We start from the raw sequence: 14,555 nt of genomic DNA, 5'->3' as shown, positions 1-14,555 counted from the left end.
TAAGCAAATTGATTGTGACTAGATCTAGAGAGGTTATTGTCCCCCTTTACAAAGCCCTCATTAGGTCAATCATTTTGTATAATGCCCACTTTAGTATGTATCTGTCCAGCCCCATGCAACAATTGGAATACCTTCAGAGATACCTTGCTAAAAGGATACAAGTCCTAAACAATAGGTCTTGCAGGGACCACCTCAAATATTTATTAATATACTCAGTATCCTACAGAGTGCTTAGAGGTCACATGTCTGGCATACAAGGCATCCTCCGACCTAATACAGATGGACCTACTGAATATCAGCAAGTCAAATGGCATCAGCAATACTTAGTTCAGGTATCTAAACTGAATTTTCCAGAACAGACTATCCATACAAATAAAACAAAGCTCATCCGTCCACATTCAAATGCAACTTGGATCTAAGGATGGGTAATAGAAAATGTACTCCAGGATTGCCCCTCATGCCACTAATGGATAGAGGCAGTTCCTAAATGTTGCATCCCTTACAAGGGTCCCCTCAAATTATCTATGGTATGATCACAGTTATTCTCACTGGGGCTATTATACAGTTATCAGCCATGGGATAGCTAAGACCAATCAGAAAATGTTAATTCAAGCACCGAAAAGGAATTGGCTAAGCTTAAAATGTCCTCCAAGTGAACCTATGTTATGGTAGTAAATAGTTATAAAAAATTACCCTTTTTAGATCACTAAGTGCCCCTCTCGTCCTCTAGTCTTCAACAGCTTCTGGCGCCTATGGTGGTACTGCAGCTAAACATGCAGGTTATTCTGTGTAATACAGCAGCAGCAGTGCTATCGGCAGCATGCATGGCACTGCAGCTAAGCATGCAGGTTCTGGTTAATGCAGCAGTATCAGTGCTATCAGTAGCATGCAGGGTACTGCAGCTAAACATGCAGGTTCTGGTTAATGCAGCAGTATCAGTGCTGTCGGTGGCATGCATGGGTACTGCAGCTAAACATGCAGGTTATTCTGTGTAATACAGCAGCAGCAGTGCTATCGGCAGCATGCATGGCACTGCAGCTAAGCATGCAGGTTTTGGTCAATGCAGCAGTATCAGTGCTATCGGTAGCATGCATGGTACTGCAGCTGAATGTGCAGATTGTTCTGGATCATGCAGCTGCAGCAGCAGTTCTATCACCCAACAGCAATCATGTGTTAGATTTCAGCTGTAAATAGTCAATGATTGCTGGAAAGAGTCGCACCTAATATTAACTTACATTAGGTAAGTATTGCCAAGATGAGATTAATACCTCCATGAGCTAAAATCTGCTCATGCTTGGTTAAGTCTAGCATAAAGAGTTTTTCTCCCTCTAGACATGGCAATGGTTAATTATAAATTGGATAATTTGCAAGCATGTTATTAAACTAAATCTACTACAGTTTTACTAGGATATTAGCTGTATTTGATTGTTAAGCCCTAAGCATTTTGAATGTTGCAATTTTCCTAGTTAGTCATTTAGGTTTTGATTAACTATTTGCTGATGCTTTATAATACGGCCACCGATTATCACTATCAAGTACGTCGCTGATGTTTTAAAGATTTACTCCATTTCGTCATACCACATTTATCCTATTTGAGCTCACAATATTGGCAGAACCTGTGTGGCATTTACTGGGTGTAAGACATAGAACAATGCTGCTTGGGACACCAGTCCATTGCAGGACATGTGCCAGTCCTATACATATTACACCTACACCTCTGGGTAATTTGAAACATCAGCATTTCATCCTGTTACCTTGTTTGGGAGGTAGAACTGAAAACTGGAACCAGATGAACACAGGAAAACTGACTTGACCCTAGCTAAGGTTGACAGTTGGCTCTAATGTTCCCTGGAGCTGTTTCAGTTGACCATTTAGGTGATCAGTCCCTTATCTCCTGAGTCATGGCATTCTCTTTGATTGCTGAAGGTGTATTTAAACAGGTTTCAGCCAATACCTATAGCCAACACCTGCAGGTGGCTTGCTCTGTGACCCTCGAATAAGTTTTATTAATGCATTACAATTTCCCTGTAGTGGTTTATTAAAATTCTTATTTTCATTTACAGTCATTTGGACTATGACGTAACTTGTTGGCTACTAAAGAGTGCTGTTAATCAGTGTTCATGACAGCATTTATTGGATTGTTAGTGATAAGCTTAGATGGCGCATCGTTGCACTAAGCAGTGTTGCTGTCGGTTAGCACTTGGTTCTCTGGTTTGTTCCCACCTGGAGTGAAGTCGTTACCCTATCTTGTTGTGCATTCAGTGCAGCACTGGAAGCAGACTGAGGCACTGCTGTGGCTGTAAAGGAATGGGAGTTGCATTGTCTCTGTGTAATGGGTTACTGTCATAGATTCTAGTAAATACTTATTGTACCCATTTAAATGTTAAGTGGTTTGTTCTGTGGTGTCTCCACTGGAAGTTTATTCTAATGATTGTTCCTTCTGTGCTGTAGTTCAGGGACATTCTTAGTCATGGTCTATGAGAGTTAATCATGAAAGTGGTCACTTTGGTGGCAGCAGTTACTATCCCACGAGTGATGGGCAGTTGTATTTGTACTGGATTCATCACTGAGGGAATGTGCAGTAGGTAAATAGAAGAAACCCGAGTAGAAGCACAATAAAGGACATAACAGGCAGCAGAAATACAAGGAGAGGGTGTACTTGGGCATGTTAAGCAAAGGTAGGACAGATATCAGGAAAACGAGGGAATAGGCCTAAGTGCAGATGGCATCAGACTGACAACAGGAGTTTTACATCAGTTTAGATACTCCTTTGCTTAACTCATTCCCTCCAGTAGAGTTCTTGTGAGTGTGTACCTTTAACTCCCAGTGGGTATGGCTTCAGCCTTTAAAAAATGAAGTTATCACCTTACAGTTCTAACAAACACTAATTCACAGAGGTCATATATCAATACAATTGTGTTTGCCATCATGTATGCTACAAGATAAAATATTCTGATACCTTGTATGTAGCATGGTTTTGGAATTATTAATGCAAATATGAAAAAGCAATATTTGATGCCTGGAGGTGCAGTAGGAGGTAACTGCAGAAACGCCTGGAAACGTCACTCTGCTGTAATGAGTAAATGTATATGGTACCACTTTAGATATATTGTTAAACTGTTTTACTGTATACTAAACATTTCTTCAACTTATTGTATAATTGCTTTTTCTTGTATTACTGTGGAAGTTTTCTCCCTGGGCCTCCACTGATATAGGGCTTCGGCTCAAGTCGGACTGTCCTGGTCAACAAATGTCAAATAAATAAAGGGAGGAACTGAAGGGTAAAATGCAGGCACCTGTGTTTGAGTCCTCGTGAATTTAGGTAGCATGCTAGCAGATCCTCTGCAGAATTTCATCAGATCACTGGTTTAGTGGAGAAAAGGTTGAGGACTGGAGAACAAGAATTTTTTTTATCCTTTTACAAGGGTGGAACAGAAAAATCCAGGAAACTACAGGCTTTTGTTAATTTAATAGAAGTGATAGGGAAACTCATGAAGAAAATTTCAGGGGGAAGACTTAACAGCATTTCAAAAGGATAACAATCTCCAGTCCATTACCAACGTGGCTTTATGATTAGAATGCATGGTTCTTCAGAACTGATGTAGTTTTGGTACTCTGTTACAAGGTAATTTGACTGAGAATAATGAAAGACATGTTCTATGAATTTAATTAAGACATTTGATTCCATTCCAAAAATGCAGCTACTGGAAAACAGGCGCAGTTAGGACTAGACCCAAGACTTACAATCATTGGATTGCTGTATAACTGAAGGGTAGGATACGTGGTTGTGGTACAGTCATTGGATTGCTGAGCAACTGAAGGTCAGGATACGTGGTTATGGTACATACATTGGATTGCTGAATGACTGAAGGGCAGGATATGTGGTTATAGTAGTCACTGGATTGCTGAACGACTGAAGGGCAGTATACATGGGCATGGTACAGTCATTAGATTGCTGAATGACTGAAGGGCAGTATACATTGTTATGGTACAGTCATTGGATTTCTGAGCGACTGAAGGGCAGGATACGTGGTTGTAGTATAGTGACTGGATTGCTGCACAACTGAAGGGTAGGATATGTGGTTGTGGTACAGATGTCTGGAATAAAGTGGCAGTGGAGGACCTAGTGAAGGAGAATCTCTAGTGCAGGGTTTGGAAAGGCTGAAATCTGGCAATTTCGGATCAGTGGAAACAAAATACTGCACGTGGGACAAAACAGAGCTGTTTATATTATCTGCTCAGGTACTGAAACTGGAGTCAAGAGCAGAAATAAAGATCTGGTGATATTGATAGCTTCTGGTGGGCCAAGCCATGTGCAATGCAAGAGGGCATCAGCACGCAATAATGCCGGGTGATGTATCCTCAGTGGAAAAAATTCTAGGAGCAGAGCAGTAATATTTGTAGTCTGAGGTAAGATCAGACAATATTTTTAGCAGTATACACTTGTGGTATGAGAAAAAGATATTAGGCTGCAGAACAGAATGCAGAGGAAACCCCCCCCCCCCAAAAAAAAAGCAGTGGCGGCTGGTGACTTCAAATCAAAGGGGGGCTGCAGGAGACAGCTGAATAGGTGGGGTCAATGGGAATGGGTGTGACCAACTAGAAAGGGGAGGAGCTATGCTCAAAACCACAAAAACTTTAATTAAATACGCTGCCCCGGGGGCCAAACCATCATTATGGGAGTCCAATCAAGAAAAAAAATATTTCAATCCATTGGCTGCATGACAGCTTACTTAATATCTAGATGGAAACAAAAAGGATGTGAGGCATGAAAAAATAAATTACTTTTTAAATACATTACTGGAATGCCACTCAAAATCAAGTATAAGAAAAACAAGCAGCACTGAACTCAAATCACTTCTCCTTGCACTCCAGTTCTAATTATAATTTATATTCAGCTTTATTAAAGTACCAAGTAACATGCTGAAAGTAGCAATCTCTGTGATACCCTCACTTGTAAAAATGTTTCTTATCCAAAAAAGACCTGCTGCCTGACAACTATCTACTTGGTTCATGGGGAAAACATGACCAAAGTAAAAAATGAAAAGCAAACAAGAAACGAGCTCAAGATACATTGCTTAAAGGATTACTGCACAGGATATGGACCACACATGATAGATTTGCATTCTGTTTAGTTTGCAGGTAAAGCCTGTAATGAGCTTAACATAATCTAATCCTGGCTTTTATTACAAATACTGTCATATGCATTTCAATACCCAAGGCTTATACATTATCTAGTTATGTAAGTATCCTCTGCATGGCAACAACAGAAAGGGTTTCAATGTTGGCAGTACTGCTTATTAAAACTTACTTGCATCTTACAATATCAGACAAGCTTACCTGATGGTCATTAAAGCATTGCTACTTAAACACAGAGCAAAATGCACTTTCTGAATAATAATAAGCATATATCAACAGTATAAAAATGACAGAAACCAGAACATTCTGCAAAATCTGTGACAGATGAAAAGCCACTGTAGTACTTGTGTTTACCTTGGAGGGGGGGGGGAATAGTCTGCACATTTACACTGCATAACTGCTCCTTGCCTTGCTTGGGCAGATCCAGAGTGGGGTGCAACAAGTTTGTCACAATTTGAAATGTCTCTGGCTGACTGCGATGGCCCTGACACATTTGTCATACCTCTCAACCTCAGAGCAAGAAATCTGCACAAAGCCATACACAGAAGTGGGACAAAGGCCCAAAAATAAGGGCAATTTTTAAATATTGCTCTTATAAACTTAGAAAGATAATAGAATAGTAAGTCTTGCATTAGTATGAATTTTCTGAAGGGTATGAAATCTGAAACTCAAATGTCTGTCATTATTTTCTAACTTCAGTCTTTAATGATTTGCCACAAAAAAACACAATTTTATGAAAAATGGACCAAAAATGTGATGCAAAAATATAAAATAAAAATAGCCACACAATACAGCTGGGAACCTGTCAAAGAAGGGACACTTTTAATATTAGTACTACTAACTTGAGCAGCTGACAAAATAAAATAATCTACATGCATTTCTGAAATAAAAGTAATCTATAACTGATTATTACAGTTATTTATTAATTGTAAACCCTCCATGTTTTCTTCCAAAATTGCCATTTTGCAGAGGGATTATTAGGGGAAGAGCAACATTTTGAGCCAAAATTGGGGACAGTTGAGAGGTTTGGATATGCCTAATTCTATAAAGCAATTTTATTTGCATGTACCTCTCAACCTGTTAATGCAGGATATCTGGACAAGGCCAAATATATTGGGGGAACATACAAACACTACTAAGTTGATAGAATAACAGGTCTTGCTTTAGCATGCATTTTTCTGAAGGTTATGACGTAAAACTCAATGTCTGTCATTTAGTGACTTCATTCCTAAATGATTTGCCAGAAAACCACATTTTATGAGGAACAAACCAAAAATAAGAAGCAAATATCTATTCATTCTGCAAATATATGGACAGCTGAGAGGTATAGTTCAACCAGGGCTGTCTGAGTTTGCTGCCCTTCCCCTCTCAAAATCATGGTCGATTGGAGCCTCCCCCCTGCAACCATTCCAGTCTTCCATTTATTGGTTATTTTGCCCCATTTACCAAAAACACTGTAATGTGCATACTGCTTTACTTCTGCAATGATTTGGATTTCATTTGAAAGTTTTATTTTGCATTTTTACAGCACAAACCCCAATAGATATCTGCTAAACAAAGCAATGCAGTCTCACAACGAAAACAGACTTAGCATTAAAACTTCTCTGCCCTTGAAACTCACATGCATTGAAACAGCATTGAAACCCACATTCAAAGAAAATACATTTTGCCAGTGGCAGATAAAGATTAACTTTGGTCTGTTTTCAAATCATAGGCCCCTTGAACACGAAACATACACATGCTCTTTGATACACCTTCCCGATTGTATTAAATTGTATTCCTTGTACAATACAGTAGTTAGAGGGCATTTTAAATTTATTGTTTTGAACATTAGTAAACAATGAAACAATACACTAATGTCAAAACTACCCAATTCAGAACATTTCCATCATAAAAGTCTACTCAACCTTCTATACCCCACCAGTATCAGTAAATATGCACAATCTCTGAAGTGTAAAAGTCATCTAAATAATTCCACATTAAAGAAATCTGTAACAATGAAGAGGTTGCTGATAGCAAACAACTTTATATGTCATTGTTTATTCATCTACAAATAGAGTGCCTGTTGCCCTTGAGGAATAAATTGCCTATGTTACATGCATTAAAAAAAATGATAAGCTAGTAATATCGCAATAGGGACTGTATGGCAAACTCATAACAGGTTCATAGTTACTACTCTAGGTATCTTTGCCAAAAGGGACTGCAGCATCCACCCACTTTACAACACAGTACAGTATCAGCAATGCATCTATCTACTGTGGGAGTAGAACCCACAACCTTCTGCATCAAAAGCAAGTACACTACCTGTTGTGCTATTAACAAAGCAGACTCAGAATAAGCAGCACTAAAGTTTTGTTCCCCTGCAGCTCTCAGCTCCTTGTAAAATCTACTCGACACACAGTTGTATCTCTGAACTTTGCAGCACAAGAAATCTTGAAAAAGCCAAAATTTATTGGGGGGCGGGGACAAAAGCCCAAAAACCAGGGGCCCATTTTAAACATTGCTTGTACAATGTTGGAAAGTTGCTAAAATAAAATGCTGTGTTACCACCATACATTTCACTGCCATGTCTTTAACCCAGGGGACCCTGCGCAAAACAATCAGAGAAACATACCACTATGCCAAATCAGCTGTTTTGTGAAAGAGAGGAAGACAAACTTAAATGGCTACCATTTAGTGAATTCAGTTCTCACCATAGCTGTCAACCTCTTGGCACAAAACACCTGAACAAAGCCAATAATGGGGGAATACAGCCCCCAAACATATTCAGTGAATTCAGTTCTCACCATAGCTCTCAACCTCTTAGCAAAAGCATGTGGACCAAGCCAGTAATGGGGGAATAGAGCCCCCAAACATTCAATGAATTCAGTTCTCACCATAGATGGCTCTCAACCTTAGCACAAAATACCTGGACAAAGCCAATAATGGGGGAATACAGTCCTAAAAATAGGAACAAATTTCATATATCCATGTTATAAACTTAGACATCTGCTAGAATAAACAGTTTTGCGTTACCATGTACTTTCTGAAGAATATGAAGTCTGAAATTCAAATGCCTGTTATTTTTAAATATTTAACCAGGAAACTAGTCTGACTTGGAACAAAAGACAATTTTCAGCAGAGCAGGGAGAAACTCCAGAGACATCTTTGTAAGATGGGAGGACATGCAGACTCCACACAGAAGGCACCCCAGCCAAGAATCAAACCAGAGAACCTGTAGCTGTCAGGCAGCAATGCTACCAGTGCACCACTGCACTACAGACTTTGCAAGCCAAGGAAAAATGTAGATACAGAAACCATAGATTTTATGAGGAACAGAACAAACATGAGGCAAAAATCTGCAAATATTTTTAGAAATGGTGGTGGATAGGGAATTCAGGTCCTTGCCACCTGCATCCAAGGTACAGGGTTCAAGCTTGAGTATCTCTACCCACCACCATTTGTTCTCTCTAGCCACCAGTATATAGCAACTGGGGCATTACACACACACACACACACACACACACACACACACACACACACCAGTCTTCACCTACCTGTTTCATGCACAGAACATAGCCAGTGACTGACCAACAGAACATGTCCGAAGCCACATAATCCATCCAGCCAGCAGTGACCAACAGAACATGTCCGAATCCATCTGCATGATGCCCATCCAGCCAGTGACCAACAACAGAACATGTCCAAATTCATCTGCACGACACCCATCCAGCCAGCGACCATTTGCAGTATAAGTCACGAAGCATGCGCAGTGAAATCCCCACAAGAGCTCTCAGCTCACCCCTCATTGGCCCTGTCTGCAAGGGAAGCAGTCCGGAGCTCCTCTGTTCTGTGCGGTCATTGACTGCACAGATTCCTGGGTATCCTACAGCACAGGTTGCTGGGTACCTCTTTCTCTGCATCCAGACTGCTGATAAAGGCAGTCTGAGTGTCCGTGCATGCAAGAAGTCGGGATTTTTTTGTTTCACAGATTTTTTTTCTTTGTTTTTTTCTAGGTGGGAGGGCTGCAGACCGGCAGTCCAATAGCACAAGCCGCCCCTGCCCAAAAGACATTAGGGTGCAGAACAGAATGCAGAGGAATGCCTCCAAAAAGATATTTTCTTATGAGGTGGTGATGATTCTTAGATTCTTAGACTCTTGTAAGCTGAAGCGTCTGTGTACCAGCTGAAATGAGTGACATTTCGATTCCCTTTTCAAACAGTGAAGTTCATTTGTTCTACTACACTTAAAGTTGCTTTGCAATTACAGTCAGCTTTGAGGGGGTTCTGTCATTGTTTTCTGTATTTTCTCTGAATCCTAAGTTATAACTACTGACTGAAGGCACTTGTACTATTTGCATTTATTTCCACTTAGGTTATATGCTGTACCTAGTATTTTAACACAGGCCACCCAAAACTGGTTTAAACTTTTTTCCCCTCTGAATTTGAAGCTGCAGCTTTGAATTGACTTGGTGTTATAGTTTGTACTGTGCTTTAATCAGTGTTGCTACATTTATTTGCTGTTTTATGTCACTTTTCAGACTTGATGGTATGGCCAGGTATACAAGTCAGCCAGTGCTTCTGCTGTTTAAACTTGGTGAGATTGGGAATAATTGCTGTAGTTCTGTGAAGCTACACGTTTGGCTAATTTAATTTCTATTGCTAAGACCTGTACTTAGTACAGTGGCTCCGCAAAGTCCATACACATGGGCACTTCCATTTGTAACTGTACCTGATATAACCCAAATCTGATCAGCAAGTACCATGAGCTGTTTATAGCTGCATAACGTACAGAGTTGTACACCTAGCTCATTAAAAAGCAGCTTGTAGCAGCCCCTAACATCACTACATTGTACAACTTTGCCAACAACCACTACAAATAACTACATACTATTTAGTAATGTTTCTGAGCTCTACTGCTAGTCACATATATACCCAAGTTACATATTTACCTAAACAGGCACACAATGTACAGAACTCCATAATAAAGCTCAAAAATTGCTTAGATCTTGTAAACTTTTTCAATATCCTGGAGAATAAATTCAGTGAAAATTTTACTCCTGTGGTGACTGTCCAAAGTCAAATGATCCCTGTAGTTCTCAAATACCCCATCCTGACTAAAGACTATGTATTGAAGGTGCTGTCCAAGACTGAAAACGCTTCCCCCATGGGACCTGATAACGTACATGGCTGTTGGTTAAATAGTACCAAACATACCCCAGTAGAAATTCCTACACAAGTATATGTAACCAGTCTGATTACAGGCTCAGTCCTGGAAGTGTGGCATACAACATTGGTGGTGCTACTCCATAAAGCTATCCTTAATATTGTCCCTGGAAACTATATCGGTCTGTTAGCCTGACAAGTGTATTATAACAGACTTATTTAATCCACATTAGCAGTCTCATCAGGCTAGATCCACAACAATTTGGGTTTGTAAACGGTAGATCTAGCCTATGAACCTGATAACTTTGAGAAGGTAACAAAAGATGTTGACAAAGATCACACTGTTCACATTGCTAACTTTGATCTGGCCAAGGCATTTGACACCGTTGCTCATGCTAGCATAATTGTTCAACTAAATGATTAAAAAACATTGTTATGTGGCAAGATGATAAATTGGCTTCAAGGCAGAAACCGCAAGGTGCAGCTCACAGAGGCAGTATTGGAGAACATAAGTGACTTGTGGTGTCCTGCAGGGCTCAGTGTTAGATCTGCTTTTTGTCAGCATTTACTACTCTAAGTATAGATTAAAAACCAAGGCCTATGGCTAAACAGGTTTGCTGATTGCAAACTGAGAATCATCATCCCACCCCTGTCTGAGCTCTGCAATAATTACAAATGCATGGTTTGTTGAAGATAGGTTTAAAGGCAACATTGTTGCAATGGGCAGACAAACAATTCTCCTAGCATATAGCACTGACGATACACAACTTCAAAATTTAAAATGTAGGAGACCTGGGAACCTGGCTTGATAATTCCCTCTCCTTTGACCATCATGCAGCAACAGTTCTAATGACATCCTACTTGCTGCAGCCGATGCCAAGATATCATTGAGAATAAAAAAAGATTAGTGCTGAATAAAAGTGAACAATAATCAGTCTGATTATAGAATACAATCCCTCCTTTGGGATGTACTTCAGCAGTTGACCTAAGCATTGCCTTCTGAGCAATCAGGGGCACAGTAGTCTAGTATCTCTTGTACCTTCATAAATGAAACAGTCCTACAAACACCAGGAGATCAAATACATTGCTCAGCAACTCCCTCACTTCTGGAATAGACTCTACTCACAGATAAAGCAGTGTGATAACATTGTCTTCCTTCTAACAGGACCCAGATAATTGGATGGGTATTCATAAATTCATCCTGGGCATAGCAGGCATAGCCTTCCTTGAGAAACAAGGTGTGGTCTAGGGTGGAAACTGTCAAGGACTGTCATTTGACTGCATTCTGAACATCCTATGATTACTATAGAAGGAAGGCTATAACAGTTTGCAGGCATGACCACTCCTCATGTGAGACCATGGAACAGGAGTATGCAAGATCATGTTAAGGAAATTGAGGGGTCATTCCAAGGAGGAGAGACAGCAAGGAGGGGGGATTCTTGCAGCAGATTGCTGGACTAACACTTTCCTCTACTTCCTGAAATCTATCCTGGACCCATGGAAGGAAATATTGCAATGTTAGCTGCTAGTATCCAAGGAGGCATAAGTGACATGGTCAGGTGGAGAATAGGGAAGGCGGAAAGTAGAGGTAGTGGGGGTTAGAAAGCTAAATGTACTTTAGACCAACTAGATAGACATGGCGGGGAGGGGGCAATGCAAATTTTATCACTTTGGCCAACAGTTGTATTTGGTCTCTGTGCACAGACTTATTTTACTTTGAAAGTTAGCACAATAAATGTAAGTGCTCACCTGTAGCAGTTTTCTTTATTCTAATATTTTGTTTTAATTTGTATATATTTTTCATCTGGGCAATGTTTAACCTTGCATGTATTGTGCTACCAGTACTGTAATGTGGGTAGAATCGGATACAAGAGACTTCCCCTCTATTGTACCATTAACTCTTTTTGCTACGTATTTTCAGTTATGAAATACAAGCTCATTTATAATTCATTAATTCAAAAAAAAAAAGCAAATTTTTAGTTATGTCCATTCTTGTCCATTTTTAATTGTAATTTACTACTTTTCTACCTAAATAAATCATATTGGGACACAGTTTGTTCTACAAGTCATATGTTTTGTTATACCTTTTCTGAAGCAGTTTTCTTTGGTTATGGTTAGTCAAATACCCACAAAATAGTGCTTAAGCAGTATTTTTTCATGTGAAAGTAGTAGTTTAGGATGTTTTTCTATTCATACAAACAGCATGCACTATCAAAGACCGGATAAAATATTTATTTTTACAATTAAATTCAGGTATGTAAGACATGAATAATTCAAAACACGTCATTTGCAGTTACAGTGATGCTAAAAGCAAATGCCAAGATGTAGATGAGCTATTCCAAATATCGCTTCATTTTTTAGATATGATTGCAGATCAGTAGTTATTAAAAACATGAAAATATTAAGTGACAGTTTATTTAAATGAAAGTTGATTCCAGCTGCAGAGCTAGCTACCTATATAATTCTTGCAGTTTTTAGCAAGAATGAGAAGAGGAAAAATAAATCATGAATGTGACATCATTTTTTTCTATACTAGATGACATCATTCTTGTGTTCTAGGTAAGCAGGGGAAAACAAACTAGCTATTGTATACTCTTGTAGAAAATGCAGTTTGACACTGCAATGTCAATTAGTTTTATCAAGCAGGAGTGAGATGTCCTGTCACTGTAGATCGCTTCATATTTTTATACATTGCTCTGACAAAAAGAATTCACTGGATGTTTAGCAGTCCCATGACATCAGTGGCTATCACTTTTCAGAACTGTGAAACTGGAACTTGAATCAAACAAATGTACATTTTTTTTAAAGCCTGCATAATAATTGTATTCAAAACTTAGAGGTGGAGTTTTTCTGAAACTGTTTGGAGAATCCTTGATCAGTTCTATGTATTTGTTTCAAGTGTAGCTCTGGCTGCAAAAAGCAATTTCCTGGACCTTTACATCCTGTTGTGATACAGAATATTGTAGCTTACCTCTAATTTTTGGGTTTAGGATGCAAATCACAAAAGGAAAGAACAATGTATAGCACATAGAAAAGAAATAACGGATATCTGTTAAAATAGGGAGGATTTCTTTTGACACTGTTAACTGATAACACCAAATCAGGTTGTCAATCCCAAACAAGGAGACATACAAGGTGACTAATGTGATTACAGTTTTTGCTGCATGGCTTTCCGCAGCAGGTTTTGAACTTGGATCATGGCTTCTGATTTCTTTTGCTTTCCTTGCATGCCTGTAAAGGACAAATAAAATATAAGCACTTGAAGAAGCCATAAGGATTACAAACAGTAGGTCCCGTGCCAAAATGAAGTAACCTGTGCCCTGCATGGTGATCTGGTCAGGATGGACAACTATGCAGTACCCTAAAGTGAAACTATATTTTGGAATACTGGAATTGTTGTGAGATGATGTAAAAACTATGAGGTTTATGCTTAAAGTCGTGCTTAAGGTATAGAGAAAACTAATGATGTGAACAACATATGTTTGTAATATTTGCTTTACAGGGACCCAGCTTAGACTACTTGTGCAAATAATAACACTTTGAAAACAGCTAAGGAAACTAGTTAACATAATGGTCAAGGCTCTTGAAGCCCTAAATATAAAGACAATGAGTTTGCATCCTATATCATTGAAGACATTTTTTACTCCAAACACATATAGGAAGTTTGGCACACCTCCTGTAAGGAATACAAGAAGGTTGGATGCAGCCAGGTTTACCAGGATTATCTCTGCTTTCTTCAGCTTGCAATCATAGAGTGCACTGTGCAAAAATACAGCCAGCACTAGTAGATTTCCAACAATTCCTGTGATGGTCATCAGAAAAAATATTATTCCTGTGAGAAGGGTATATAGTCCCATTTTATAATAGTGTCCTTACGAGGTATGAAGCTTGTTAATTTGGAGAAGCCTGAAAGAGAAAACACATTCACGATGTTAGATGTAGACTAGTACATATTTAAATGTCTGCATTGACAGTAACTACAGAGGTAGGACACTTTGGAATGATGTACTCCTCCCCTTGAGTATTCTTCCCCTTAGTCTAGTTTATAGTACTGTTCTGTTTAGGGCCAGTAGGACAGTAATAATAAACTGAGTAGTTTGTCGGTCATAGTGTGGCCACAGAGGGGTCTACATCAGTTTGAATGGCTATTCAGCGAATACCCATTTGTTGAACAGGTATATATCAAAGCCTTCTTCAGTAAACAGCAGAGTTTTGCTAGAACAAACCAGCGGTTGTCCACTGTCTGGAATTTGCTGTTTTCCACACTCTAGT

At 39.2% G+C, this 14,555-nt stretch overlaps 1 protein-coding gene across 1 annotated transcript in view; it reads right to left on the bottom strand.

Annotated features, from left to right (window-relative positions):
- The window catches only part of LOC122805788, a 91,076-nt gene extending 76,936 nt beyond the window's left edge, over positions 1-14,140 (bottom strand). Inside the window, exon 1 of the mRNA XM_044076054.1 lies at positions 13,436-14,140. Within this exon, the coding sequence (XP_043931989.1) occupies positions 13,436-14,140 (705 nt within the window). The remainder of the gene's footprint in view (positions 1-13,435) is intronic.
- Positions 14,141-14,555: the final 415 nt, after the last annotated feature.

Source organism: Protopterus annectens, chromosome 7.part0 (genome assembly GCF_019279795.1).
Source record: "Protopterus annectens isolate FY-2018-M chromosome 7.part0, PAN1.0, whole genome shotgun sequence".
In the NCBI taxonomy this organism is placed as follows: Eukaryota; Metazoa; Chordata; order Ceratodontiformes; family Protopteridae; genus Protopterus; species Protopterus annectens.
The sequence above is the reverse complement of the archived record's forward strand: the minus strand, read 5'-3'. Positions and strand labels throughout refer to the sequence as shown.